Source organism: Somniosus microcephalus, chromosome 2 (assembly GCF_052327205.1).
Source record: "Somniosus microcephalus isolate GS21.2 chromosome 2, FLI_Smic_1.0, whole genome shotgun sequence".
Lineage (NCBI taxonomy): Eukaryota > Metazoa > Chordata > Chondrichthyes > Squaliformes > Somniosidae > Somniosus > Somniosus microcephalus.
Window position 1 is genome coordinate 320113260 of NC_140988.1, and position 25742 is coordinate 320139001.

At 46.3% G+C, this 25742-nt stretch overlaps 1 protein-coding gene across 1 annotated transcript in view; it reads left to right on the forward strand.

The window, feature by feature from the left end:
• The window catches only part of LOC147123544 (uncharacterized), a 78944-nt gene extending 53487 nt beyond the window's left edge, over positions 1–25457 (forward strand). Inside the window, exons 5-6 of the mRNA XM_085966351.1 lie at positions 22456–22479; positions 25278–25457. Of these exons, the coding sequence (XP_085822477.1) occupies positions 22456–22479; positions 25278–25457 (204 nt within the window). The remainder of the gene's footprint in view (positions 1–22455; positions 22480–25277) is intronic.
• Positions 25458–25742: the final 285 nt, after the last annotated feature.

The window sequence follows — 25742 nt, forward strand, 5'->3', positions numbered from 1 at the left end:
GTCCATTTATGGACTCAATGTTTCTAATCGCTGTGGACGCCCATTCGAAATGGCCAGAGGTCATTAAAATGCCCTCCACCACCACGGAGAAAACTATTGCAGTCCTAAGGACCATCTTCGCCAGGAATGGGTTGCCGGAACAGATCTGTTCCGACAATGGCCCACAGTTTGTGTCTGAGGATTTCCGGAGGTTCCTGAAGAATAATGGGGTGAAACATTACACATCTGCCCCATATCATCCAGCCACAAATGGATTGGCTGAGAGGTTTGTTCAGACCTTTAAAAAGGCCATAAAGGCAATGTATAATGAGGACATACCACTGCAACACAAGGTGGATAACTTCCTGTTTGCTTACCGGAATGCGACACATGCAGTAACCAACCAAACTACAGCCGTACTGCTTTACAACCGGAGACTAAGATGTCGCTTGGATTTGCTCAAACCAAACATAAGACGAGATGTTGAGGATAAGCAGTTCCAGCGCATAAATGAGAAGCCAACCAGGAGCTTCAAGATAGGGCAACCAGTCTTGGCCCGCGACTACCGAACAGAAAAATGGCAGCCAGGCACAATATGCACACAGCAGGGACCACTAATGTACACAGTGGACGTTGGAGAGAGCATCATGAGACGCCATGCTGACCAGATTCTAGAGTCACAGGAACAAGCCAAACCTGTACCACAAGCATGTGCACCTGGTAATGAGCCCGAAGTACAGATTGCGTCTACCACAGAAGCAGGGGTATTGGAAGCTGACGAACCAACCAATGACAATGAGCCAGAATTGACTCCACCGCCAGAACAGGATACTCGAGAAAGGCGCTATCCAGTCCGGATCAGGAAGCCTCCTCAAAGACTATTATAAATGACTATTCCAGTTGATGTATATATTACTGAGAAAATTGTAATTGTAATTAGTTATTATTTAGTTGTTAAATGAATGTTATGTACTGTTTATCTAAAAGGGGAGGAATTGTTGTGTATGTCCCTTTAAGGGAATAACTGGTCTTAGATGCAGTACCGGCAGTGACCACCCCTGTATAAAAGGCCCTAGCAGGCTTCTGTAGTTTCAGTTTTCAAGCTGCCTCTTGTTCAGTAAAGTACCTGTTAAACTGTTCTCCCGAAGTCCGTGTATTATTGAGGCGCGGACTTTACAGTAAGGAGTAGGGCAGTTCGTTGATGATTGCACTGTGTTCAGTTCCATTTGCAATTCCTCAGATAATGAGACATTCTATGCCCGCAGGCAGCAAGACCTGGACAATATCCAGGCTTCAGTGAACAACTGACAAGTGACATTTGTACCACACAAGTGCCAGGCAAAGACCATATACAACAAGAGCATACAACTATCTCCTTTGGCACTGAATGGCATTATCATTGTCCAGCAACATAAATGCCGTGGCTAATCAAGAAGGCCAGAGATTGGGTATTCTGTGGTGAGTGGCACACCTCCTAGTCCCGCAGATGCCTCTCTACCACCTGCAAGGCAAAACTGAGGCCTGTGATGGAAAACTCTCCACTTGTCTGGATGAGGGAAGCTGCAACAAGAAGCTCCACACAATCCAGGACAAAGAAATACGCTTGATCGACAGCCCATCTACCAGCTTAAACATCCACCACTGGGGTACCGTGGCTGCAGTGTGCACCAACTCGCCAAGGCTTCTTCAGCAGCACCTCCCAAACCCGAGGCCGCTACCACCACAAGGGCAACAGGTGCATGGAACAGCATCAGCTCCAAGTTCTGCAGGACCTGACTTGGGCATTTATCGCCGTTCCTTCATCGTCTCCTGGTCAAAATGATGTAGCTCCCTACCTAACAGCATTGTGGGAGCATCTTCACCACACAGACTGCAGCGGTTGAAGAACGCTGCTCAGCACCACCTTCTCATGGGCAACCACAAATGGGCGATAAAAGCTGGCCTTGCTAGTGACGCCCATCTCCCAGGAATTAATACAAAGTCTAAGAAGTAAATGGTAGTAGGCTGAGTAAAAGCTAGCGTTTTAAGGAGGAGATAAAGTTGGAGAGGGGGAGGATTATAACGAATGAATTACAGAGCCTGGGACCTAAGGCAACTGGACACTTGGCCACTAATGGTAGGATGAAGGGGTGGGTGTGCAAGAGGCCAGAGTTGTGGGAGGCTTGCAGCGCTTCAGAATATATAGGGAGGGGCGAGGCCAAGAAGGGATTTAAACAGGAGGATGAGAATTTTAAATGGAAGGCATTTGACGACCGTGAGCCACTGTAGGTGAGCGAGCACACGAGTGATATCTGAGAAGAGAGGCTACATGCAGCAGACTTTCAAATCAGCTGAAGTATACAGAGGGCAGAGGAAAGGAGGCCGGCCAGGGGAACATTGAAACAATCGAGCCTAAATGTGACAAAGGAACGAAGGAGGGTTTCAGCAGCAGATGGGCAGAGCTAGGAGTGGAGGCGGGTAATGTTATGCAGGTGAAAGGAACTTGTATTTGTAATGGAAAGGATATGGGGTCAAAAGCTAAGTTTGTGAACAGTCAGGTTCAACCTCAGCAAGTGGCCAGGGAGAGGGACAAAATCAATAGAGTCATAGAGTTATACAGCACAGAAAGAGGCCCTTCGGCCCATCACGTCCGTGCCGGCCATCAAGCCCTGTCTATTCTAATCCCATTTTCCAGCACTTGGTCCGTAGCCTTGTATGCTACGGCATTTCAAGTGCTCATCCAAATGCTTCTTGAATGTTGTGAGGGTTCCTGCCTCTACCACCCTTTCAGGCAGTGAGTTCCAGATTCCAACCACCCTCTGGGTGAAAAAGTTCTTCCTCGAATCCCCTCTAAACCTCCTGCCCCTTACCTTGAATCTATGCCCCCTTGTTATTGACCCCTCTACTAAGGGAAAAAGTTCCTTTCTATCTACCCTATCTATGCCCCTCATAATTTTGTACACCTCAATCAGGTCTCCCCTCAGCCTTCTCTGCTCCAAGGAAAACAACCCCAGCCTGTCCAGTCTTTCTTCATAGCTGAAGCGCTCCAGCCCAGGTAGCATCCTGGTGAATCTCCTCTGCACCCTCTCCAAAGCAATCACATCCTTCCTATAGTGTGGCGACCAGAACTGCACACAGTATTCCAGCTGTGGCCTAACCAGCGTTTTGTACAGCTCCATCATAACCTCCCTGCTCTTATATTCTATGCCTCGGCTAATGAAGGCAAGTATCCCATATGCTTTTTTAACCACCTTATCCACCTGTTCTGCTGCCTTCAGGGATCTATGTACATGCACACCAAGGTCCCTCTGATCCTCTGTCTTTCCTAGGGTCTTACCATTCATTGTGTATTCCCTTGCCTTGTTAGTCCCTCCAAAATGCATCACCTCACACTTTTCAGGGTTAAATTCCATTTGCCACTGTTCCGCCCATCTGACCAACCCATCTATATCGTCCTGCAGACTGAGGCTACCCTCCTCGCTATTTACCACCCCACCAATTTTCGTGTCATCTGCGAACTTACTGATCATACCTTTTACATTCATATCCAAGTCATTAATGTAGACCACAAACAGCAAGGGACCCAGTACCAATCCCTGCGGTACCCCACTGGACACAGGCTTCCAGTCACAAAAACAACCTTCGACCATAACCCTCTGCCTTCTGCCACTAAGCCAGTTTTGGATCCAAAGTGCCAAGGCACCCTGGATCCCATGGGCTCCTACCTTCTTGACCAGTCTCCTATGCGGGACTTTATCGAAAGCCTTACTGAAATCCATGTATACCACATCCACTGCACTACCCTCATCCACACACCTAGTCACCCCCTCGAAAAATTCAATCAAATTGGTCAGACATGATCGTCCCTTGACAAAGCTATGCTGACTATCCCTGATTAATCCTTGCCTCTCCAAGTGGAGACTAATTCTGTCCCTCAGAATTTTTTCCAATAATTTCCCTACCACTGATGTTAGGCTCACTGGCCTGTAATTCCCTGGTTTATCCCTACTACCCTTCTTGAATAATGGTACTACGTTAGCTGTTCTCCAATCCTCTGGCACATCCCCTGTGGCCAGAGAGGTTCTGAAAATTTGTGTCAGAGCCCCTGCAATCTCCTCCTTTGCCTCACACAGCAGCCTGGGCTACATCTTGTCCGGGCCTGGGGATTTATCCACTTTTAAGCCTGCTAAAACCGCTAGTACCTCCTCCCTCTTGATGCTAATATGTTCAAGTATATCACAGTCCCCCTGCCCGATTTCTATGTCTACATCGTTCTTTTCCATAGTGAACACAGATGCAAAAAATTCATTTAAAACCCCACCTACATCTTCTGGCTCCACACACAGATTGCCACTTTGGTCCCTAATGGGCCCTACTCTTTCCCTAGTTATCCTCTTGCCCTTAATATACTTATAAAACACCTTAGGATTTTCCTTTATTTTGCTCGCCAGTGTTATTTCATGGCCCCTCCTCGCTCTCCTAATTTCTTTTTTAAGTATCCCCCTGCACTTTTTATACTCCTCTAGGGCTTCCTCTGTCTTTAGTCCTTTGTATCTGCCAAAAGCCCCCCTTTATTTCCTAATCCATTCTCGCATACCCCTTGACATCCAAGGTTCCCTGGGCTTGTTGGTCCCACCCTTGACCTTTACGGGAACACGTTGCCATTGTACTCTCTCAATTTCCTTTCTGAAAGACTCCCATTGCTCCGATGTGGATTTTCCTACAAGTAGCTGATCCCAGTCCACTTTGGCCAGATCCTGCCTTATCATATTAAAATCGGCCTTCCCCCAATTTAGAACCTTTATTTCCGGTCCATCTCTGTCCTTTTCCATGACTACCTTAAATCTCACCGAATTATGGTCACTGTCACCAAAGTGCTCACCTAACACTTCTACCACTTGCCCAGCCACATTCCCTAGAATTAGGTCCAGTACCGCCCCCTCTCTTGTAGGACTTTCTACATGCTGGCTCAAAAAGCTCTCCTGGATGCACTTTAAGAATTCTGCACCATATAAGCCTTTCACACTCTGACTATCCCAGTTAATATTGGGGAAGTTGAAATCCCCACTATTATTACCCGATTATTTGCACATTTCTCTGAGATTTGCCTACATATCTGGTCCTCTATCTCCCCCTGACTGTTTGGGGGCCTATAGTACACCCCCAGCAAAGTGCTTGCCCCCTTTTTGTTTATAAGTTCTACCCATATGACCTCATTAGAGGAACCTGTTAATATATCATCCCTCCTTACAGCAGTAATTGACTCCTTAATTAATATTGCGACACCCTGTTGTGTCTCAAGGGGTTTTATACCCTTACCTATATAACAATTAAGAAGGACTCCGGGGTGGAGAGAGTTAGTTAACGGTCATTTTATTTACAATGTGCTTCTTCACTCAATGCACTACATTTCCCATAGTGCATTGCAAATCACCACTGCGGTATCCCATGTGGGACAATTCTAATACACATTCAAAATACACAACATATTTCCTCCCCCTTAAAATAGAATGTCCACAAAACAGAATAACTGAAAATGACTATAACTTTGGAAGAGAGGGTAGACTGCCTCTACATTCCGCTAACCCTGGGGATTATTCTGCCCCATGCACACAGGTCAGCACTAACTGTAACTAAGGCGCTCTGGAGGCTGTCTTTCTCTTTGGGGGTAACGCCTAGTCTCAGGAGCAGGCTCTGGCTGGCTCTCCCGTGACTCTGCAGGCGTGGCTTCCTCCCTCGATGGCACAAGAGTGGGTGGTGCCACCATCTCAGGGTCAGACAACCAGTCCCTGCTGGAGCCCCCAGCAGGTCCTTGATCCTCTGTTTTTGGGTTACCTGTGGCGACTGTCTTGGCAGTAACTGGTCTACATGCCGTCTCCATGTTCGGTCGTCTCCGGTGTGGACTCGGTATGAAACGGGGCCCGTCTTTTGAATGACCGTAGCCGGGACCCACCGCTCCGGGGTGGTGTAGTTACGCGCGAGGACTTTGCCCCCCACCACAAAGTGTCGTTCTTTGGACCTCTGAGCTCGTCTGCTGACTTGATCCTGCTGATTGGCGTGCACCACTGCTTCTGTGGACGTTGGCCTCAGCAGGTCAAGGCGTGTCCGTAGCTGCCTTCCCATGAGTAGGTAAGCAGGAAATGCTCCAGTCGTAGCATGAGGAGTGTTTCGGTATTTCAGCAAGAAAGCATTCAGGCGCTGCTTTAGAGGAGCATCACTTCTTGCCGCTTTCAACGTGCGTTTCAGCATTCTGACAAATCTCTCCGCCAATCCATTCGTGGATGGATGATAAAGCGCGGAGAACGTGTGCTGGATTCCATTGCTCTTGAGGAAATCCTCCATCTCCTGGGATGTGAACTGTGTTCCATTGTCGGTTACGATCTGCTCCAGCAGACCAAATCGCCCGAACATCTCTCTCAGAGTCTCGATGGTTTTCTCCGTAGTGGTAGTGGACATTACTGCAACCTCTGGCCATTTGGAATGGGAGTCCACCGCGATCAGGAACATCGCTCCTTCCACTGGTCCCACGAAGTCCAGATAGATCCGTTGCCACGGTGTCGCCGGCCATTCCCATGGATGCAGTGGTGCTGCTCTTTAGCGTATCCCTGGTTGTCTCGCATGATGGGCATGATTTCGCTTCAACTTCAATTTCATGATCCAGACCGGGCCACCAGAAGTAGCTTCGTGTCAGCTCCTTCATCCGGACAATACCACAATGTCCTGAGTGCAGCTCGTTGAGGACATGTTTCCGCAGTTTTGGTGGTATCATCGCTCGCATGCCCCAAAGGAGGCATCCTGATGTGACAGACAACTCCTTCCCTCTTGACAGGTAAGGTAGGAGCTCAGGTGGTGCGTCTGACACCCGTGATCCGTCTCCTCGCATCACCCGATCCAGCACCTTGGATAGCGTAGGGTCCACTCTGGTCTCTTTCTTGACCTGCCGGGCGATGACAGGGGCATTGCTCACCATGTCAAAGTAGAAAATCTTCTGCTCACAGCCTTCAGAGGGCACAGGCAGCGGAAGTCTTGACAATCCGTCCGCATTGCCATGTGCTGCTGACCTCCGGTATTTGTTGTTGTAATTGTGAGCGCTTAACATCAGCGCCCAGCGCTGCATCCTGCACGCTGCCAGGGAGGGTATTCATGTGTGTGGACCAAAGATCGATGTCAGAGGACGATGATCCGTCAGCAAGGTGAATTTCCTTCCGAACAAGTAGTGATGGATCTTTTTGATTCCAAAGATGATGCCCAAAGCCTCTTTTTCGATCTGCGGGTATTTCACCTCCGCCTTGCTCAGGGACCTTGACGCGAATGCAATCGGCTTCTCTTCGCCTGAGGGAAAGATGTGGGACACGACCGCGCCGACGCCATAAGGCGACGCGTCACAGGCCAGCTGAATCTGCAACGATGGGTCAAAGTGCGTCAACACTCTGGGGTCAGTCAAAGCTGCTTCGGCTTTCTTGAATGCAGCTTCGCACTCCTTCGTCCACGCCCAGGCCTTGCCCTGACACAGCAACTCATGTAGTGGCTTCAACAGTGATGCCAGCTGTGGAATAAACTTTCCGTAATAGTTCAGGTGACCTAAGAATGACCGCAGCTGGCCGACATTTGTAAGTGCAGGAGCGTCGGCAATGGCTTTCACTTTCGATGGTGCTGTGTGTAGGCCGTCCGCGTCGATGACATGGCCTAGGTACTCCACTGATGGCTTGAAAAATTCGCATTTGTCCTTGCGAACGCGTAAGCCATATTCTTCAAGTCTTCCCCGTGTCTTCGTCAGGTTCTGCAGATGCTCGTTGTCGTCCTTTCCTGTGACAAGGATATCGTCGAGATAACATTGTACCCCTAGAATGCCGCTTAATATCTGGTCCATAGCCCGCTGAAACAATGCTGATGATGACGTTATACCAAAGGGTAGGCAGCAGTACCTGTAGAGGCCCTTGTGGGCGGTGATGGTGAGGTACTTCTGTGAGTCCTCTTCTACATGCATCTGCAAGTAGGCTTGGCATAGATCAATCTTGCTAAACTTCTGACCGCCTGCTAGACCCGCGAAAAGATCTTCAATGATGGGGAGGGGGTACTGTTCAGCTGAGAGCACAGGATTCACTGTTACTTTGAAATCTCCGCATAAGCGAACCGCGCCGTCACCCTTCATCACTGGTACCACGGGCGTGGCCCACTCACTGTGCAAAACCGGCACCAGGACCCCTATCTTGACCAGACGCTCCAGGTCAGCTTCCACCTTTGGTCTGAGGGCGTAGGGAACGTTCCTGGCCTTCAGGAATCGTGGCTGGCTGTCAGGCTTCACCTTGAGTTTGACCGTAATCTCCTTCATACTCCCCAATTCTCCGTCAAAGACAGCCGCATGCTTTGTCAACACTGCCGCTAGCCCCACCTCTTCAACTGACACCGCATTCACTTTTTTCCAATCCAGATGAATTTTCTCCAACCATGGCCTGCCCATCAGGGATGGATAGTCACCCTTGACCATGTAAACTAGCAGCATCACGGTTTGTCCATTAAGCTCCACCTTGACCTCCGTCTTAACCAGCATTGGGACTGTTTCCCCAGTGTAGGTCTTTAAGATGAGCTTGGCCGGCATCAGTGATAGGTGGTTCAGTTTTTCTTTGAATAGCTTCTCTGAAATCAATAAGACAGCGGCCCCCGTATCCAGCTCCATTTTGACCGGTATTCCCTCTAGTAGTGGAGTGACTCCATAGCCTGGTGAGCCTCCATTCACCGTTAACACATGGAGATTCAGCTCCCCATCAGAGTCTGTGTCACTGTCTTCCTGTTCTTGTTTCACCATGTGTAGGTTTTTCTTTTTAGAACGCCAGTTGGATGTGTTTCCTTATTTGTTTTTGTGTGTCTCTGTGTAGGATTGTTTGCTTTGCCATTTACACACACGTTCAATGTGTCCTTTCTTTTCACACTTCCGACAGGTCAGGTCTTTACACCAGCAGTCAGATGGCTGATGACCTGACCTTCCACATCTGTAACACTCTCTGGCGCCCCTTGCATGCTTATCCGGTGTAGCTGCTACCCTGTGCACTCTTGTTGCAGCCCCCAACAGCTGTGCACCTTTAGCTGCTAACTCCATAGACACAGCGAGCTCCACTGCTGATTTAAGCGTCAGTTTGTCAGTCGTGAGCAAGCGCTTCTGTGTTGCTTCACATCTTAATCCACACACAAACCTATCATGGACAGTGTCATTTAGAGTTTCACCAAACTCACAATGCTCAGTTAGCTTCTTTAGCACTGCAACATATTCGGCTATGGACTCACCCTCCCCTTGGTTTCGTTTGTGAAACCTGAACCTCTCGGCAATCAGCAGCGGCTTGGGTGCAAAATGTGTTTCCAAAACTTCCACAATCTGATCATATGTCTTAGCGCCAGGCTTATCCGGGTGCATCAAACTCCGTACCAAGCCAAATGTTTTTGCTCCGATCACACTGAGGAACGTCGCCACTTTCACGTCATCTTTAATGCCATTTGCAGTCACGAAAAATCCAAAACGCTCTGTATAAGCACTCCATTGCTCCGCCGTTTCATCAAATGGTCCAAATGGTCCAAACTTAGCCATTTTGTTATCTTTTTTTTTCTTTACAGTCCTTTACCTCCACATTTTTTTCTTTTTTACAGTCCTTTTCCGCCACTTCATTTCACTGTATCGTTACTCTCCCCCTTCTTATTTGTGTAACACACGAACCGCCACCTTTACGAGGCGATTGCATCAGCACTAAACTGCGGGCGCGCCATTAAGAAAAGACAGGAACTTCTTACTTTAAACATCGCCGATTCCAGTGCAAAGTGATGCGCAAGTCCGTCGTCCTCGTCGCCAGTTTTGTTGTGTCTCAAGGGGTTTTATACCCTTGTAGGGGGTTTTGCTCTGCCCAATTACAGGGGTTTTTAGTGCCTGTTAATGTCTTGGGCCTCTGTCTCCTTTATACCCTTGCAGCTTATGTTAGCCTGCAGGTCGGGTGTCACTAAACACCCTCTAAGGAGATAGAGAACAACAGCTTATAGAGGAGGACTAGAATACGGTGACGACCCGCACAGTTTATACCTAATCTGCGGGGTACTCCTGAGCCCAAGGGCTCCTATAGTCCTCTCTCTTTTTCCCTAGCCTGCTGTTCCCTTGTTTGGCGGGTTCGAAGCGCCCTAATGCCCCTATCTGGTTCTAACTCCAGAATTTTGGTCACCTTGCCCTTAGAGGGCTCCAATAAAACGTGGTTGTGGATTTTCAAACCCTACACCCTTACCTATATAACAATTAAGAAGGACTCCGGGGTGGAGAGAGTTAGTTAACGGCCATTTTATTTACAATGTGCTTCTTCACTCAGTGCACTACATTTCCCACAGTGCATTGCAAATCACCACTATGGTATCCCATGTGGGACAATTCTAATGCACATTCAAAATACACAACACACCCCCTCCTCTTTTACCCCTTTGTGAGAAGGCAGAGTTTGAGGTGATGTGGAAGACGAAGGCTTAAGAACATAAGAACATAAAAATAGGAGCAAGAGTCGGCCATTCGGCCCTTCGCACCTGCTCTGCCATTCAATGGGATCATGGCTGATCTTCTACCTCAACTCCATTCACTGGCCCTATCGCCATATCCCTTGATGCCCTTACTAGTCAGAAATCTGTCGATTTCTGTTTTGAATATACCCAATGACTGAGCCTCCACTGTCCTCTGGGGTAGAGAACTCCAAAGATTCACCACCCTCTGTGTGAAGAAATTTCTTCTCATCTCAGTCCTGAATGTCCTACCCTTTATCCTGAGGCTGTGGCCCCTGGTTCTAGACTCCCCAGCTAAGGGAAACATTCTTCCAGCATTCACCCTATCAAGCCCTGTAATAATTTTGTATGCTTCAATGAGATTCCCTCTCATTCTTCTGAATCCAAGAGAATACAGGCCTAGTTTACTCAATCTCTTCTCATACGACAGTCCCGCCATCCCAGGAATCAATCTCATGAACCTTTGTTGCACTCCCTCTATGGCAAGTATATCCTTCCTTAGGTAAGGAGACCAAAATTGTAAACAGTACTCCAGGTGTGGTCTCACCAAAACCCTATATAATTGGAGTAAGACTTCTTTACTCCTGTACTCAAATCCTCTTGTAATGAAGGCCAGCATAGCATTTGCATTCCTAATGGTTTGCTGCACCTGCACATTCACTTTCAGTGACTCATGTACAAGGACACCCAGGTTCCTTTGAGCATCTGCATTCACCAATCTTTCACCATTTAGCAAATGCTCTGCCTTTCTGTTTTTTTTACCAAAGTGGATAACTTCACATTTATCCACATTATGTTCCATCTGCCATGTTCTCGCCCACTCACTGAGCTTGTCGAGATCCCCTTGAAGCCTTTTCACGTCCTCTTCACAACTGCCACTGCCACCTAGCTTTGTATCATCAGCAAATTTAGAAATGTTACATTTAGTCCCCTCATCCAAATCATTGATATAGAATAGCTGAGGCCCAAGCACCAATTCTTGCGGTACCCCACTCATCTATCTAAATGCACCAACCCTGCCCTTGGGACATTTTCCTCCATTAGCAGCAGAACATCTCTTTACCGCATCCTGCTGCAATCAGCTGGCCAGATCTTCGGTTCGATGAAGGAAGAGGTGGACGAGTGGTGGGGCGGGCATTGGATAGTAAGATTTCACATTATGAGGTCGGGAGACAGGATTTGTGAAGACTAATGATGGGAGGCTGTGCTCCCTGCCTGGGACATCGTTAGGCGAGAGCTGGGTTCGGAGACAGGGCCGTAACACTAATGGGCAGACGCTGCAACCTGTGCTCCATTCCAGTGAGACTGCACCAGGAGCAGAGCCTGGCCATGTGACCCTGTCATACCGCCAGTAGGCGGGGCCTGCACTGACTGCGCTGGCTGCTGTATGATTGGCTCCTGGCTCCTTTGTGATGTCACCTGGAGACAGGTTTTAGCCCCTGGTTACAATTCATCAGTTGTAGTTACCGTGGGCAGGAGCTGGAGTTGGCAGCTGACACTGTGAGTGAGTTTAGTCCTTAGAAATAGGGGAAAGGACAGAAAAGCACAAGGTAATACTAAAGAAATTGAATCAAACCCTATTAATGACAAATATAATGATATTAAATATAATCAGAGTCAGGGAGACAGAGCTGGGTAAAACACAATCGGAGTGGATCACAAGCAGAGTGGAAGCTGGGAATGAGGTGATAGTAAAAATCCGGTGGAGAGGAGGAAGGCGGTTTCTCACATCCAGCTCAAAAGAATGAGTGCAGCCAAGAATTCTAAATTAAGTATCCAATATTTAGGTTCTTTGTATTTTGTAACTCGGTGGTTCCTGTTAAGCTTGGGTAAATAATTTAGTCTTTGTCTAGTTTGGTATGAGGAGCGAATATAAAAATTGCAGTGTAGTTTAGACATAGTTAACAGCACTTCTATAAATCACCTTGTTTCTAAGTAGATTATTTTAAGATTCTAATCGGACCTAGGAGTGAGCAGCGAGGTCAGGAGGAGGAGCTATAACCGGCATAAAAACCAGCGGCAGCGACCAGAGGCCCGAGACCAGCATCGGACCTAGGAGTGAGCAGCGAGGTCAGGAGGAGGAGCTATAACCGGCATAGAAACCAGCGGCAGCGACCAGAGGCCCGAGACCAGCATCGGACCTAGGAGTGAGCAGCGAGGTCAGGAGGAGGAGCTATAACCCGGCATAAAAACCAGCGGCAGCGACCAGAGGCCCGAGACCAGCATCGGACCTAGGAGTGAGCAGCGAGGTCAGGAGGAGGAGCTATAACCGGCATAAAAACCAGCGGCAGCGACCAGAGGCCCGAGACCAGCATCGGACCTAGGAGTGAGCAGTGAGGTCAGGAGGAGGAGCTATAACCGGCATAAAAACCAGCGGCAGCGACCAGAGGCGTACCAAATCAACAGCAGAGGAGAGGTAAAAAATAATCCAAGAGTGACGTCACCAGGAAGCAGGTAGGTGATTGGTTGGATTGGTTGGTGAGTATTTCTTCTTTTTATTACAAGCTTAAATTCGGCGGTTTTTTTCTAGGGTCTGTGCTGTAAGGGAGACAGTTGGTTAACCATTAAACTGGTGTAATTTAGAGGGATTGATTTAATCTAATTAAATTAAAAAAATTATAATTAATTACATAGAATGGAGCAGATGGTGTGTTACTGTTGCGAGATGTGGGAGCCGGTAGACCCCATTGAGGCTAACGGTGATTACATCTGTGACAAGTGTCTGCTGCTACAGGATCTCCAGCTCCGTGTTGATGAGCTGGAGTCTGAGCTTCAGATACTGCGACACATCAGGGAGGGGGAGAAGTACCTGGACTCTGTGTTTCAGGAGGTGGTCACACCTATGAAGTTAATTAATTCAGATGTAGCCCATGGTCAGGGACTGGACGGTGTGACCACGAGTGAGGCAGGTACGGGGATTCAGAAGGTAGTGTTGGAGGAGCCGCAGCCGTTGCTCTTGTCCAACAGGTTCGAGCTTCTTACTCCCTGTGGAGACGGAAGCAGGGGCTGCAGGGAGGATGAGCAACCTGGCCACAGCACCGTGGAGAGGGGGGCCATTCAAGAGGGGGGAGTAAATAGAAATGTTGTAGTGGTAGGGGATAGTATTATTAGGGGGATAGATAGAGTTCTCTGCAGCCAGGAGCGAGAGTCCCGTAGGCTGTGTTGCCTACCCGGTGCCAGGGTTAAGGACATCTCCTCTGGGCTGGACAGAAACTTGGAGTGGGAGGGGGAGGATCCAGTTGTCGTGGTCCATGTTGGTACCAACGACATAGATAGGACAAGGAAGGAGGTTCTGCTGAGGGAGTTTGAGCAGCTAGGGGCCAAATTAAAAAGCAGAACCACAAGGGTAATAATCTCTGGATTATTACCTGAGCCACGAGCGAATTTGGCTAGGACAAATAAAATAAGAGAGTTAAATGCGTGGCTCAAAGACTGGTGTGGGAGAAATGGGTTTTGCTTCCTGGGACACTGGCACCAGTACTGGGACAGGAGGGAGCTGTTCCGTTGGGACGGGCTTCACTTGGCCAGTGCTGGGACTAGAGTCCTGGCGGATCATATAACTAGGGCTGTAGAGAGGGCTTTAAACTAACTAGTGGGGGGGAGGTTCCCAGAGAGCAAATAATACAAATGACAACAGAGAAGGTCATAGACTTAGGTAGCAGTGGGGAAATTAAAAACCAGAGCGTGTCAGGAAGGGGTAGAAGGTGTGGAGTAAAAGGTAAAGTAATAAAAAGGGCAATAGCAGGAACTAAGTGTCACAAAACATATTTGAAAGTTCTCTATCTGAATGCACGTAGCATTCGTAACAAAATAGACGAGTTAAAGGCACAAATAGCTACATATGGGTATGATCTTGTGGCCATTACAGAAACATGGCTGCAGGGTGACAATGCCTGGGAATTAAACATACCAGGTTATTTAACAATCAGGAAGGACAGGCAGGAAGGAAGGGGAGGTGGGGTGGCTATGTTAATAAAGGAAGGAATCACTGTAATACAGAGAAATGATATTGGGCCAAAGGATCAGGATAATGAAACAGTTTGGGTGGAGATAAGGAATAATAAGGGGAAAAAAACACTAGTGGGTGTAGTATATAGGCCTCCGAACAGTCGCAACTCGGTTGGACGGAGTATCAATCAGGAAATAGTTGAGGCTTGTAATAAGGGAACATCTATAATTATGGGGGATTTTAACTATCATATAAATTGGACGAATCAAATTGGGCAGGGCTGCCTTGAGGATGAGTTCATTGAGTGTATTCGGGATGGGTTTCTTGAGCAGTATGTAACTGAACCAACCAGGGGGCAAGCAACCTTAGATCTGGTCCTGTGTAACGAGACAGGATTAATTAAAAATGTCCTAGTAAAGGATCCCCTTGGAATGAGTGACCATAACATGGTTGAATTCCATATTCAGTTAGAGGGTGAGGAGGCTGTATCTCAAACAAGCGTGCTAAGCTTGAATAAAGGAGACTATGAAGGTATGAGAGCGGAATTGAGTAAAGTGGATTGGGAAAATAGGTTAAAGGATAAGACGATACATGATCAGTGGTGTACATTTAAGGAGTTATTTTACAAATTCCAAAAAAAGTATATTCCACTGAGAAAAAAAGGGTGTAAAAGAAAAGACAGCCATCCGTGGCTAAGTAAAGAAATTAAGGATAGTATTCGACTAAAAACAAGGGCATATAAGGTAGCCAAATCTAGTGGGAGGATAGAGGATTGGGAAAACTTTAAAAGACAGCAAAAAATAACAAAAAGATTGATTAAGAAAGGGAAGATACATTATGAAAGTAAATTAGCAAAAAATATAAAGACAGATAGTAAGAGTTTTTATAGTTATATAAAAAGAAAAAGGGTGGCTAAAGTAAATGTTGGTCCCTTAGAGGATGAGACCGGGAAAATAATGGTGGGAAATATGGAGATGGCAAAAACACTGAATGAATATTTTGTATCAGTCTTTACAGTAGAAGACACCAAGAATATCCCAACACTTGACAAGCAGGGGGCTATAGGGGGGGAGGAGCTAAATACGATTAAAATCACTAAGGAAGTAGTACTTGGTAAAATAATGGGACTCAAGGCGGATAAATCACCTGGACCTGATGGCTTACATCCCAGTGTTTTGAGGGAAGTGGCGGTAGGGATTGTGGATGCATTGGTAATAATCTTCCAAAACTCCCTGGACTCAGCAAAGGTCCCGGCAGACTGGAAAACTGCTAATGTAACACCCTTATTTAAAAAGGGCAGTAGACAGAAGGCTGGAAACTATAGACCGGTTAGCCTAACATCTGTGGTAGGTAAAATTTTGGAGTCCATTATTAAGGAGACAGTAACAGGACATTTGGATAATCATAATTTAATAAGACAAAGTCAGCATGGTTTTATGAAGGGGAAGTCATGTTTGACAAATTTGCTGGAGTTCTTTGAGGAAGTAACATATAGGGTGGATAAAGGTGAACCAGTGGACGTAGTGTATTTAGACTTCCAAAAGGCATTTGACAAGGTGCCACACAAAAGATTATTGCTTAAGATAAAAAATCACGGGATTGGGGGTAATATTCTGGCATGGATAGAGGATTGGCTATCTAACAGAAGGCAGAGAGTTGGGATAAATGGTTCATATTCAGACTGGCAATCAGTAACCAGTGGTGTTCCGCAGGGGTCAGTGCTGGGTCCCCAACTCTTTACAATCTATATTAACGATTTGGAGGAGGGGACCGAGTGTAACACGTCAAAGTTTGCAGATGATACTAAGATGGGAGGGAAAGTAGTGAGTGAGGAGGACATAAAAAACCTGCAAGGCGACATAGACAGGCTAAGTAAGTGGGCAGAGATTTGGCAGATGGAATACAATACTGGAAAGTGTGAGGTTATGCACTTTGGCAGGAAAAATCGTAGAGCAAGTTATTGTCTTAATGGCAAGAAACTTGAAAGTACTGAAGTACAAAGGGATCTGGGGGTCCTGGTGCACGAAACTCAAAAGGTTAGTATGCAGGTGCAGCAAGTGATTAAGAAGGCCAATGGAATGTTGGCTTTCATTGCTAGGGGGATAGAATATAAAAATAGGGAGGTATTGCTTCAGTTGTACAAGGTATTGGTGAGAGCGCACCTGGAATACTGCATACAGTTTTGGTGTCCATACTTAAGAAAGGACATACTTGCTCTCGAGTCAGTACAAAGAAGGTTCACTCGATTAATCCCGGGGATGAGGGGATGGTCATATGAGGAGAGGTTTAGTAGATTGGGACTCTACTCATTGGAGTTCAGAAGAATGAGAGGCGATCTTATTGAAACATATAAGATTATGAAGGGGTTGGATCGGGTGGATGCAGGGAGGATGTTCCAGATGATGGGTGAAACTAGAACTAGGGGGCATAGTCTTAGAATAAGGGGCTGCTCTTTCAAAACTGAGATGAGGAGGAACTACTTCACTCAGAGGGTGGTAGGTCCATGGAATATGCTGCCCCAAAAAGCTGTCGAAGCTACATTATTACATAAATTTAAAACAGAAATAGACAGTTTCCTAGTAGAAAAGGGAATTAAGGGTTACGGGGAGCGGGCAGGAATTTGGACATGAGTCTAGGTTCGGATAGGTCATGGCCCTGTGGGTAGCGGAGCGGGCCCAGGGGCCGTGTAGCCTGATCCTGCTCCTGTTTTCGTGTGTCTAATGCTGTTAGATTCAGGAGATGGTTCTGTGATAGTGGATTGGCGGTTAGGATCAGATCAGCCATGATCTTATTGAATGGCGGAGCAGGCTCGAGGGGCCGATTGGCCTACTCCTGCTCCTATTTCTTATGTTCTTATGTTCTTAATTAGAATGGAGGGACAGCTGTGACCCGTAGCCTGCAATTCCTGTGCCATGTGGGAACTTCAGGACTCTGCATGAGTCCCGGAGGCCCATGTTTGCAGGAAGTGCCTGCAGCTGCTCAAACTCACGCTGAGGGTTTCTGAGCTTGAGGGGCAGCTGGATTCGCTGCAGGACATACAGGTGGCTGAGTGTGTCCTGGATCAAAGCTTCTAGGATGCGGATACTGCTCAGCCAGATGGAATTCAGAATTGCAAGTTGGTGGCCACTCACAAGGGTGGGACGAGGCAGGCAGTGTAGGTATCCTCCGGGAGTGTGGCGCTCTCAAACCGATATTCACCATTGGTTACTGGTGAGGGTGACGACAGCTCAAAGAAGTGCAATGCCGAGCCTGGCACCATGAGCCAAAGGACTGCACAAGGGCTACTGGAAAGTGTAGGAATGCAGTAGTAATTGGGGATTCGACAGTCAGGGGGACGGACAGGCAGTTCTGCTACCGTCGATGTGAGACCCGTATGGTATGTTGCCTGCCTGCTGCTAAGGTAAGGGACATCATGGAGAGGGTGCAGAACATTCTCCTGGGGAAGGGCAAGAGCCAGAAGTCGTGGTCCATGTCAGAACCAACGACATAGGGAGAAAGAGGGCTGAGGTCCCGTAGTCAGAATTTAAGGAGCCAGGGAGGAAGTTAAAAAGCAGGACCTCAAAGATGGTAATCTCTGGATTACTCCCAGTGCCAGGATGCGCTCGTGAGAGTAGAAATAGGAAGATATGGAAGGTTAATGCGTGGCTAGAGACATGGTGCAGGAGAGAGGGCTTCAGATTCCTGGGACATTGGGACCAGTTCTGTGGCAGGAGCGAGCTGTTCAACACGGACGGGTTGCACCTGAACTGAGCTGGGACCAATATCCTTGAGGGCACATTAACAAGTGCTGTTGGGGTGGGTTTAAACTAATTCACCAGGGGGTTGGGCACCAGGATGTAGTATTAAAAAGTAGAAACAAGGTGCACAGAGGACTGGGAGAGACGGTTCTAGTTAGAAAAGTTCTAAGTGTGTAAATGTACAAAGTGTGGTTCATAAGGTTGGTGAGCTGCAGGCGCAAATAGCCGCGTGGGAATATGATGTAGTGGCAATAACGGAGACCTGGCTCAAAAAGGGGAGGATTGGATGATTAATATTACTGGGTATAAGGTATTCAGAAAAGAGAGGGAAGGGAAAAAGGGAGGAAGGGTAGCAGTTTAGATTAAGGGAAATATTCCAGTGCTAGAAAGTGAGAACGTCCTTGAGGGGTCAAAGACAGAATCTATTTGGTTGGAGTTGAGAAACAACAGAGGAGCTATTACACTGCCTGGTGTATTTATGGGCCAACCTGTGGGTTGGAGATAGAGGAGCAGAATTGGAAAGACATGACTGAGAGGTGCAACAACAATAGAGTAGTGATAATGCAAGACTTTATCTACCTCAATAGAGACTGGGATAGTAATTGTGTTAAGGGTGGGGGGGGGGGGGAGGAATTTTTGAAGAGAGTTCAGGAGAATTTTCTTGATCAGTATGTTTCCTGCACAATGAGGAAGGAGGCATTGCTGGATCTAGTCCTGGGGAATGAAGTGGATCAAGTGGAGAATGTCACAGTGGAGGTGCATCTCGGGAATAGGGATCATAGTATTGTAAGGTTTAGATTAGTTATGGAGAAGATGTGCGGGTTAGGTTGATTGGCTGTGATAAATTGACCCTTAGTGTTAGGGGGATTAAATACATGGGGTTACGGGGATCGGGTGGGATATGTGTCGGTGCAGGCTCGATGGGCCGAAATGGCCTCTATCTGCACTGTGGGGTTTCTGTGATTTCTGTGAGAAGGACATGGAACAATATAGAATAAAAATACTTAACTGAAAGAGGGCTAATTTCAGCGAATTGATGAGGGATCTGTCCCGGGTAAATTGAAGTCAAAGACTAGCAGGTAAAATGTAATGGCGCAATGGGCGGCCTTTAAAGAGGAGATGGTTCGGGTACACTCGAGGTACATTCCTACATGGTGGAAAGGGAGGGCAACCAAAGCCAGAGCTCCCTGGATGGTGAAGGAGTTGGAGAGTAGCATGAAGCAGAAAAAAGGGGGCATATGACAGATGTCAGCTTGATAATACAAGGGAGAATCAGGCTGAATATAAAACGTACAGAGGAGAATTTAAAAAGGAAATAAGAGGGGCAAAGAGACAGTATGAGAATAGATTGGCTGCTAACATAAAGAGGAATCCAAAGGTCTTCTGTAGGCATATTAACAGTAAAAGGGTTGTCAGAGGAGCAGTGAGACCAATTACAGACCAAAATGGAGATCTATTTGTGGAGACAGAAGGCATGGCTGAGGTAGTAAATGAGAACTTTGTGTCGGTGTTTACCAAGGAAGAGGACTTTGACAAAGCTATGGTAAACGAGCAGGTTGGTGGGATACTGGATGAGATAAAAAATAGATAACGAGGAGGTACTAGAAAGGCTGGTGGTAATTAAAGTGGATCATCACCCGGTCCAGATGGGATGCAACCTTGGATGCTGAGGGAAGTAAGGGTAGAAATTGCGGAGGTTCTGGCCACAATATTCCAAGCCTCACTGGATACAGGGGTGGTGCTGAAGATTGCAGGATAGCAAATTTTGCACCATTATTCAAAAAAGGGTAGAAGGATAAACCTGACAATTACAGACCAGTCAGCGAAAATTAACAACCACTTGTAAAAGTCTGGAATAATAAAGGACAACCAGCACAGATTTGTTCAGGGTCAATCATGTTTGCCTAAGGTGATTGAGTTTTTTGTTGAGTTAAGAGAGAGGGCGGATGAGGGCAGTGCAGTTGGTGTTGTGTATATGGACTTTCAAAAGGTTTTTGATAAAGTGCCACATAGTAGGCTTGTTAGCAAAATTGAAGCCCATGGGATAAAAGGGGCAATAGCAGCATGGATACAAAATTAGCTTATATATATATATAAAAACAGAGAGTTGTGGTGAGAGGCTGTCTTTCGGACTGGGGGGAGGTATACCGTGGAGTTCCCCAGGGTTCCGTACTAAGACCACTGCTGCTTTGAATAAACATTAATGACTCGGACTGGGGGTAAAGGGCAAATTTTCAAAGTTTGCAGATGACACGAACGTGAAAGTGTAGTAACCACTGAAGCAGCTAGTAATAGACTTCAAGAGGAAATAGACAGGTACGTGGGATGGGTGGACACGTGACAGATGTAATTCAACACAGAAAGGTGTGAGATGATACATTTTTGGAGGAAGAATGAGGACAGTAAAACTTTTTAAATGTTTTCAAATTAAAAAATAAAAATAAAATAAAAGCTGAGGGAGCCTAAAAGGGGTTTGTTTGTTTGTTTGCCCTCCCCCTGCCAGCAGTGTGTGTGCACAGGGTGCAGCCTGTCTTGGCCTTGGCCATTGAGCCTCCTATCCTGGGTGCCCTCCTCATGGGGGACTAGTGTGTCTTTGGGCCTTGTTTCAAAGGGCGCGAGCTCGGCCTCCTTGGGCGCGTGAGGCGGACTGTCTCCTCACGCCGGCGCTCGCGCCCTGCTCAATCCTCAGCCGCAGCGCTCTGATTGGCCACAGCGCCGCTCACGTGTCGCCCTTCTAACGGCCCCGCCCCGGGGGAGGCGGGGGCTATCAATAGAGGCGGCATTGTCGGGCAACGGGCAGAAAGCGGGAGGCTGCAGGAGGGGGAAGGAGGTGTGCGGCTGCGCAGGCCTTTCACAGGGCAGGCGGGGAAAGCACATTCTCAGTCATTTCACACTTTTAAGGCAAATGCTGACGGATTGTAGCTCAACAAAATAAAAATCCGGTCACAAATTATTTCTGACCAGAAAAGGAACAAAAATATCCTGAGGAAAAACCAGGAGTTGGCAGGGTTACTTTTAGTGAGAAAGAGACTGAGGTCGTGTTAGTCTGAGGGAAAGTCAGAAGAAAAGATCGCTTCAGATATTAGTGCCACATAAACTAAACACTGCTGCTGACAGGAAAGTCTTTCACTCAGATTGGACTTCATTTTAGCCCCGTGAGGTGACAGAAAAAAGGAAGAAATAATCGACCCGGGGGGCAAAACCATTGAAAAGACTGAGGGGTCGAGAAGGGCACAAAAATTGGAGGGAAAAGTTGAGTAAATAAGGTGGCCAACCTCAGGATGGTTTGGGCAAAACTCAGGGAAGATACTGAAAAGGGCAAGGCCGAGGGCAAGGCCGAGGGCAAGGCCATGTCTGAGAAGAGGAAACCAGAGGTGAGATGATGGCAGATTTGAAATGGAAACCAGAAAGAAAATGCTGGAGAAATGTATTGTTTGCAACTTGAGATGGGGAAGATTCAGCTGCTCAGTCCCAAAAGATACCAATCACATTAATACTGTCAGTAGGGAGTGGCTGAGTTCCCCAGTGTTTAGATTGGATCACTAACATTAATATTGAGCAGTGAGACCATTTGGCCCATCGAACTTATCCTTCCAGTAGAAACGTAAAATTCCCTTATCACAATATCAAACTGCTTAAATTAATTCATTTTTAGTTTTTTGCCTCTACTACCCTCCCCAGTGACCATTTCAGGTATTGATAATTCCTGCTGTGACCATGGTTCTGAACTCTTTTACCAGGTTTATCCTAGCCTTGTAGTTACAATTTAACTGAAAGTACTGCTGTGGATTTGCCTTTCCTATTCCAATTACTACTTTAGGTCTGATCAGAGACTGAGCAAACCTCCCAAAACATGAGGAGTGATCTGATCGAGGTGTTTAAATAGAAGGTCCGCCACCATCTTCTCAAGGCAACTAGGGATGGGCATTAAAGATGGTCTTGTTAGCATTGACCACATCCTGAGTAAAAATTAAAAAGGGAATTGACAAGATAGATGAGTTCCAATACTCATTTTGCTAATAGGGGGATCTGTAATAAAGGGACATCTATTTAAAATTAGAACTCAGCTGTTGAAAATTTAATCCAGGAGAAAATTCTTAACGCAAAATGTTGTTGGATTGTGAAAAGCACGACCACAGGAGGCCATTGATGCAGATTTAATTCAGGTATTTAAAAGGGGATAGATACTTAAAGTGGGGAAAAATGAGGTTGAAAAAGTAGATCTACCATTGTAAATAACATGGCGAAGCTTGCTGAATGGTGTTTTGCTGTGTTCCTTGACGTTACTAGATTGATCTCGACTATGATGTTCGGGTGAGTGTGAATAATTTCACACTGAAGGGGAGGAATCGGAGGCATTCACTATGGATGTCCTTAAACAGCTGGCTCAAAAACAGCGGTACCAAAAAACCTGCTGTAAGTTGTTTGACTACAGTTTTCTATGGAATGTTGCATGTGAGCATAAAGAAGGTGAGGAAGAATAATTTAGAAAAGGGGATGGTGTGTGGTATCATTTTTAGCCATTTTGTTTTGCTTTTCGAGACATCCTCTGGAGCAAGGTAGCACCAACACTGATTGTAGAAGGTCTTGAGACAACTTTCCATCAAGACATTTCAACATCATGCTGCCACCATATTGATGTCTCCCAATAACAGCTGGCTGTGCCGGCCCATTCAAGTGGTGTGGAGGATATCCTTTTAAAGATTGGCAGATCTGACAGGGTAGCTTGGGAAAATAGGTTAAAGGATAAGACGATACATGATCAGTGGTGTACATTTAAGGAGTTATTTTACAAATTCCAAAAAAAGTATATTCCACTGAGAAAAAAAGGGTGTAAAAGAAAAGACAGCCATCCGTGGCTAAGTAAAGAAATTAAGGATAGTATTCGACTAAAAACAAGGGCATATAAGGTAGCCAAATCTAGTGGGAGGATAGAGGATTGGGAAAACTTTAAAAGACAGCAAAAAATAACAAAAAGATTGATTAAGAAAGGGAAGATAGATTATGAAAGTAAATTAGCAAAAAATATAAAGACAGATAGTAAGAGTTTTTATAGTTATATAAAAAGAAAAAGGGTGGCTAAAGTAAATGTTGGTCCCTTAGAGGATGAGACCGGGAAATTAATGGTGGGAAATATGGAGATGGCAAAAACACTGAATGAATATTTTGTATCAGTCTTTACAGTAGAGGACACCAAGAATATCCCAACACTTGACAAGCAGGGGGCTATAGGGGGGGAGGAGCTAAATACGATTAAAATCACTAAGGAAGTAGTACTTGGTAAAATAATGGGACTCAAGGCGGATAAATCACCTGGACCTGATGGCTTACATCCCAGGGTTTTGAGGGAAGTGGCGGTAGGGATTGTGGATGCATTGGTAATAATCTTCTAAAACTCCCTGGACTCAGCAAAGGTCCCGGCAGACTGGAAAACTGCTAATGTAACACCCTTATTTAAAAAGGGCAGTAGACAGAAGGCTGGAAACTATAGACCGGTTAGCCTAACATCTGTGGTAGGTAAAATTTTGGAGTCCATTATTAAGGAGACAGTAACAGGACATTTGGATAATCATAATTTAATAAGACAAAGTCAGCATGGTTTTATGAAGGGGAAGTCATGTTTGACAAATTTGCTGGAGTTCTTTGAGGAAGTAACATATAGGGTGGATAAAGGTGAACCAGTGGACGTGGTGTATTTAGACTTCCAAAAGGCATTTGACAAGGTGCCACACAAAAGATTATTGCTTAAGATAAAAAATCACGGGATTGGGGGTAATATTCTGGCATGGATAGAGGATTGGCTATCTAACAGAAGGCAGAGAGTTGGGATAAATGGTTCATATTCAGACTGGCAATCAGTAACCAGTGGTGTTCCGCAGGTGTCAGTGCTGGGTCCCCAACTCTTTACAATCTATATTAACGATTTGGAGGAGGGGACCAAGTGTAACACATCAAAGTTTGCAGATGATACTAAGATGGGAGGGAAAGTAGTGAGTGAGGAGGACATAAAAAACCTGCAAGGGGACATAGACAGGCTAAGTAAGTGGGCAGAGATTTGGCAGATGGAATACAATACTGGAAAGTCTGAGGTTATGCACTTTGGCAGGAAAAATCGTAGAGCAAGTTATTATCTTAATGGCAAGAAACTTGAAAGTACTGAAGTACAAAGGGATCTGGGGGTCCTGGTGCACGAAACTCAAAAGGTTAGTATGCAGGTGCAGCAAGTGATTAAGAAGGCCAATGGAATGTTGGCTTTCATTGCTAGGGGGATAGAATATAAAAATAGGGAGGTATTGCTTCAGTTGGAGAAGGTATTGGTGAGACCGCACCTGGAATACTGCATACAGTTTTGGTGTCCATACTTAAGAAAGGACATACTTGCTCTCGAGTCAGTACAAAGAAGGTTCACTCGATTAATCCCGGGGATGAGGGGATGGACATATGAGGAGAGGTTGAGTAGATTGGGACTCTACTCATTGGAGTTCAGAAGAATGAGAGGCGATCTTATTGAAACATATAAGATTATGAAGGGGTTGGATCGGGTGGATGCAGGGAGGGTGTTCCAGATGATGGGTGAAACTAGAACTAGGGGGCATAGTCTTAGAATAAGGGGCTGCTCTTTCAAAACTGAGATGAGGAGGAACTACTTCACTCAGAGGGTGGTAGGTCCATGGAATATGCTGCCCCAAAAAGCTGTCGAAGCTACATCATTACATAAATTTAAAACAGAAATAGACAGTTTCCTAGTAGAAAAGGGAATTAAGGGTTACGGGGAGCAGGCAGGAATTTGGACATGAGTCTAGGTTCGGATAGGTCATGGCCCTGTGGGTAGCGGAGCGGGCCCAGGGGCCGTGTAGCCTGATCCTGCTCCTGTTTTCGTGTGTCTAATGCTGTTAGATTCAGGAGATAGTCCTGTCATAGTGGATTGGCGGTTAGGATCAGATCAGCCATGATCTTATTGAATGGCGGAGCAGGCTCGAGGGGCCAATTGGCCTACTCCTGCTCCTATTTCTTATGTTCTTATGTTCTTACATTTGTAGAGCTCTAGTTTGTGAAGATTACAGATTTAATGCCTAGATGTATCAGAAATTACATTCATTTTATTTCTCCAGATTATCGAGAAGCTTAAAGACATTGCCATGTATCTTTCCAAAGATGATTGGGCAGAGCTAAGTGAATGGGTAGACATCCGTTATAAGAAAGTGCAGCAGAACTATGAAACCATGCTTGCAATAGGTTTGTACAAAATCAATTATTTTCTTCCTTTCAACATTTCTCCCTTCCTGTCCTGAACACTCTGATTCGTACTGGCATACAGTTCTTCCAATATTACACCCAAGTGGATGTTCTCCTCATATGTGGTGAGATATTTTGGCTGGGATTTTCCATCTCACCGCTGCTGGCACAGGTTAGGAACCTCCATCCTATGCTTCACTGAATATTAATTTATGACTGTATCGGTGCCGTCTCCTGCTCTCGCCCTGAACTAGAAAATTTAATTCACATTTGCTTCCAATTTCCACCTTTCCCTCACCTTCACATGGTCCGTCTCCGACTCTTCCCTTCCCTTCCTCAAC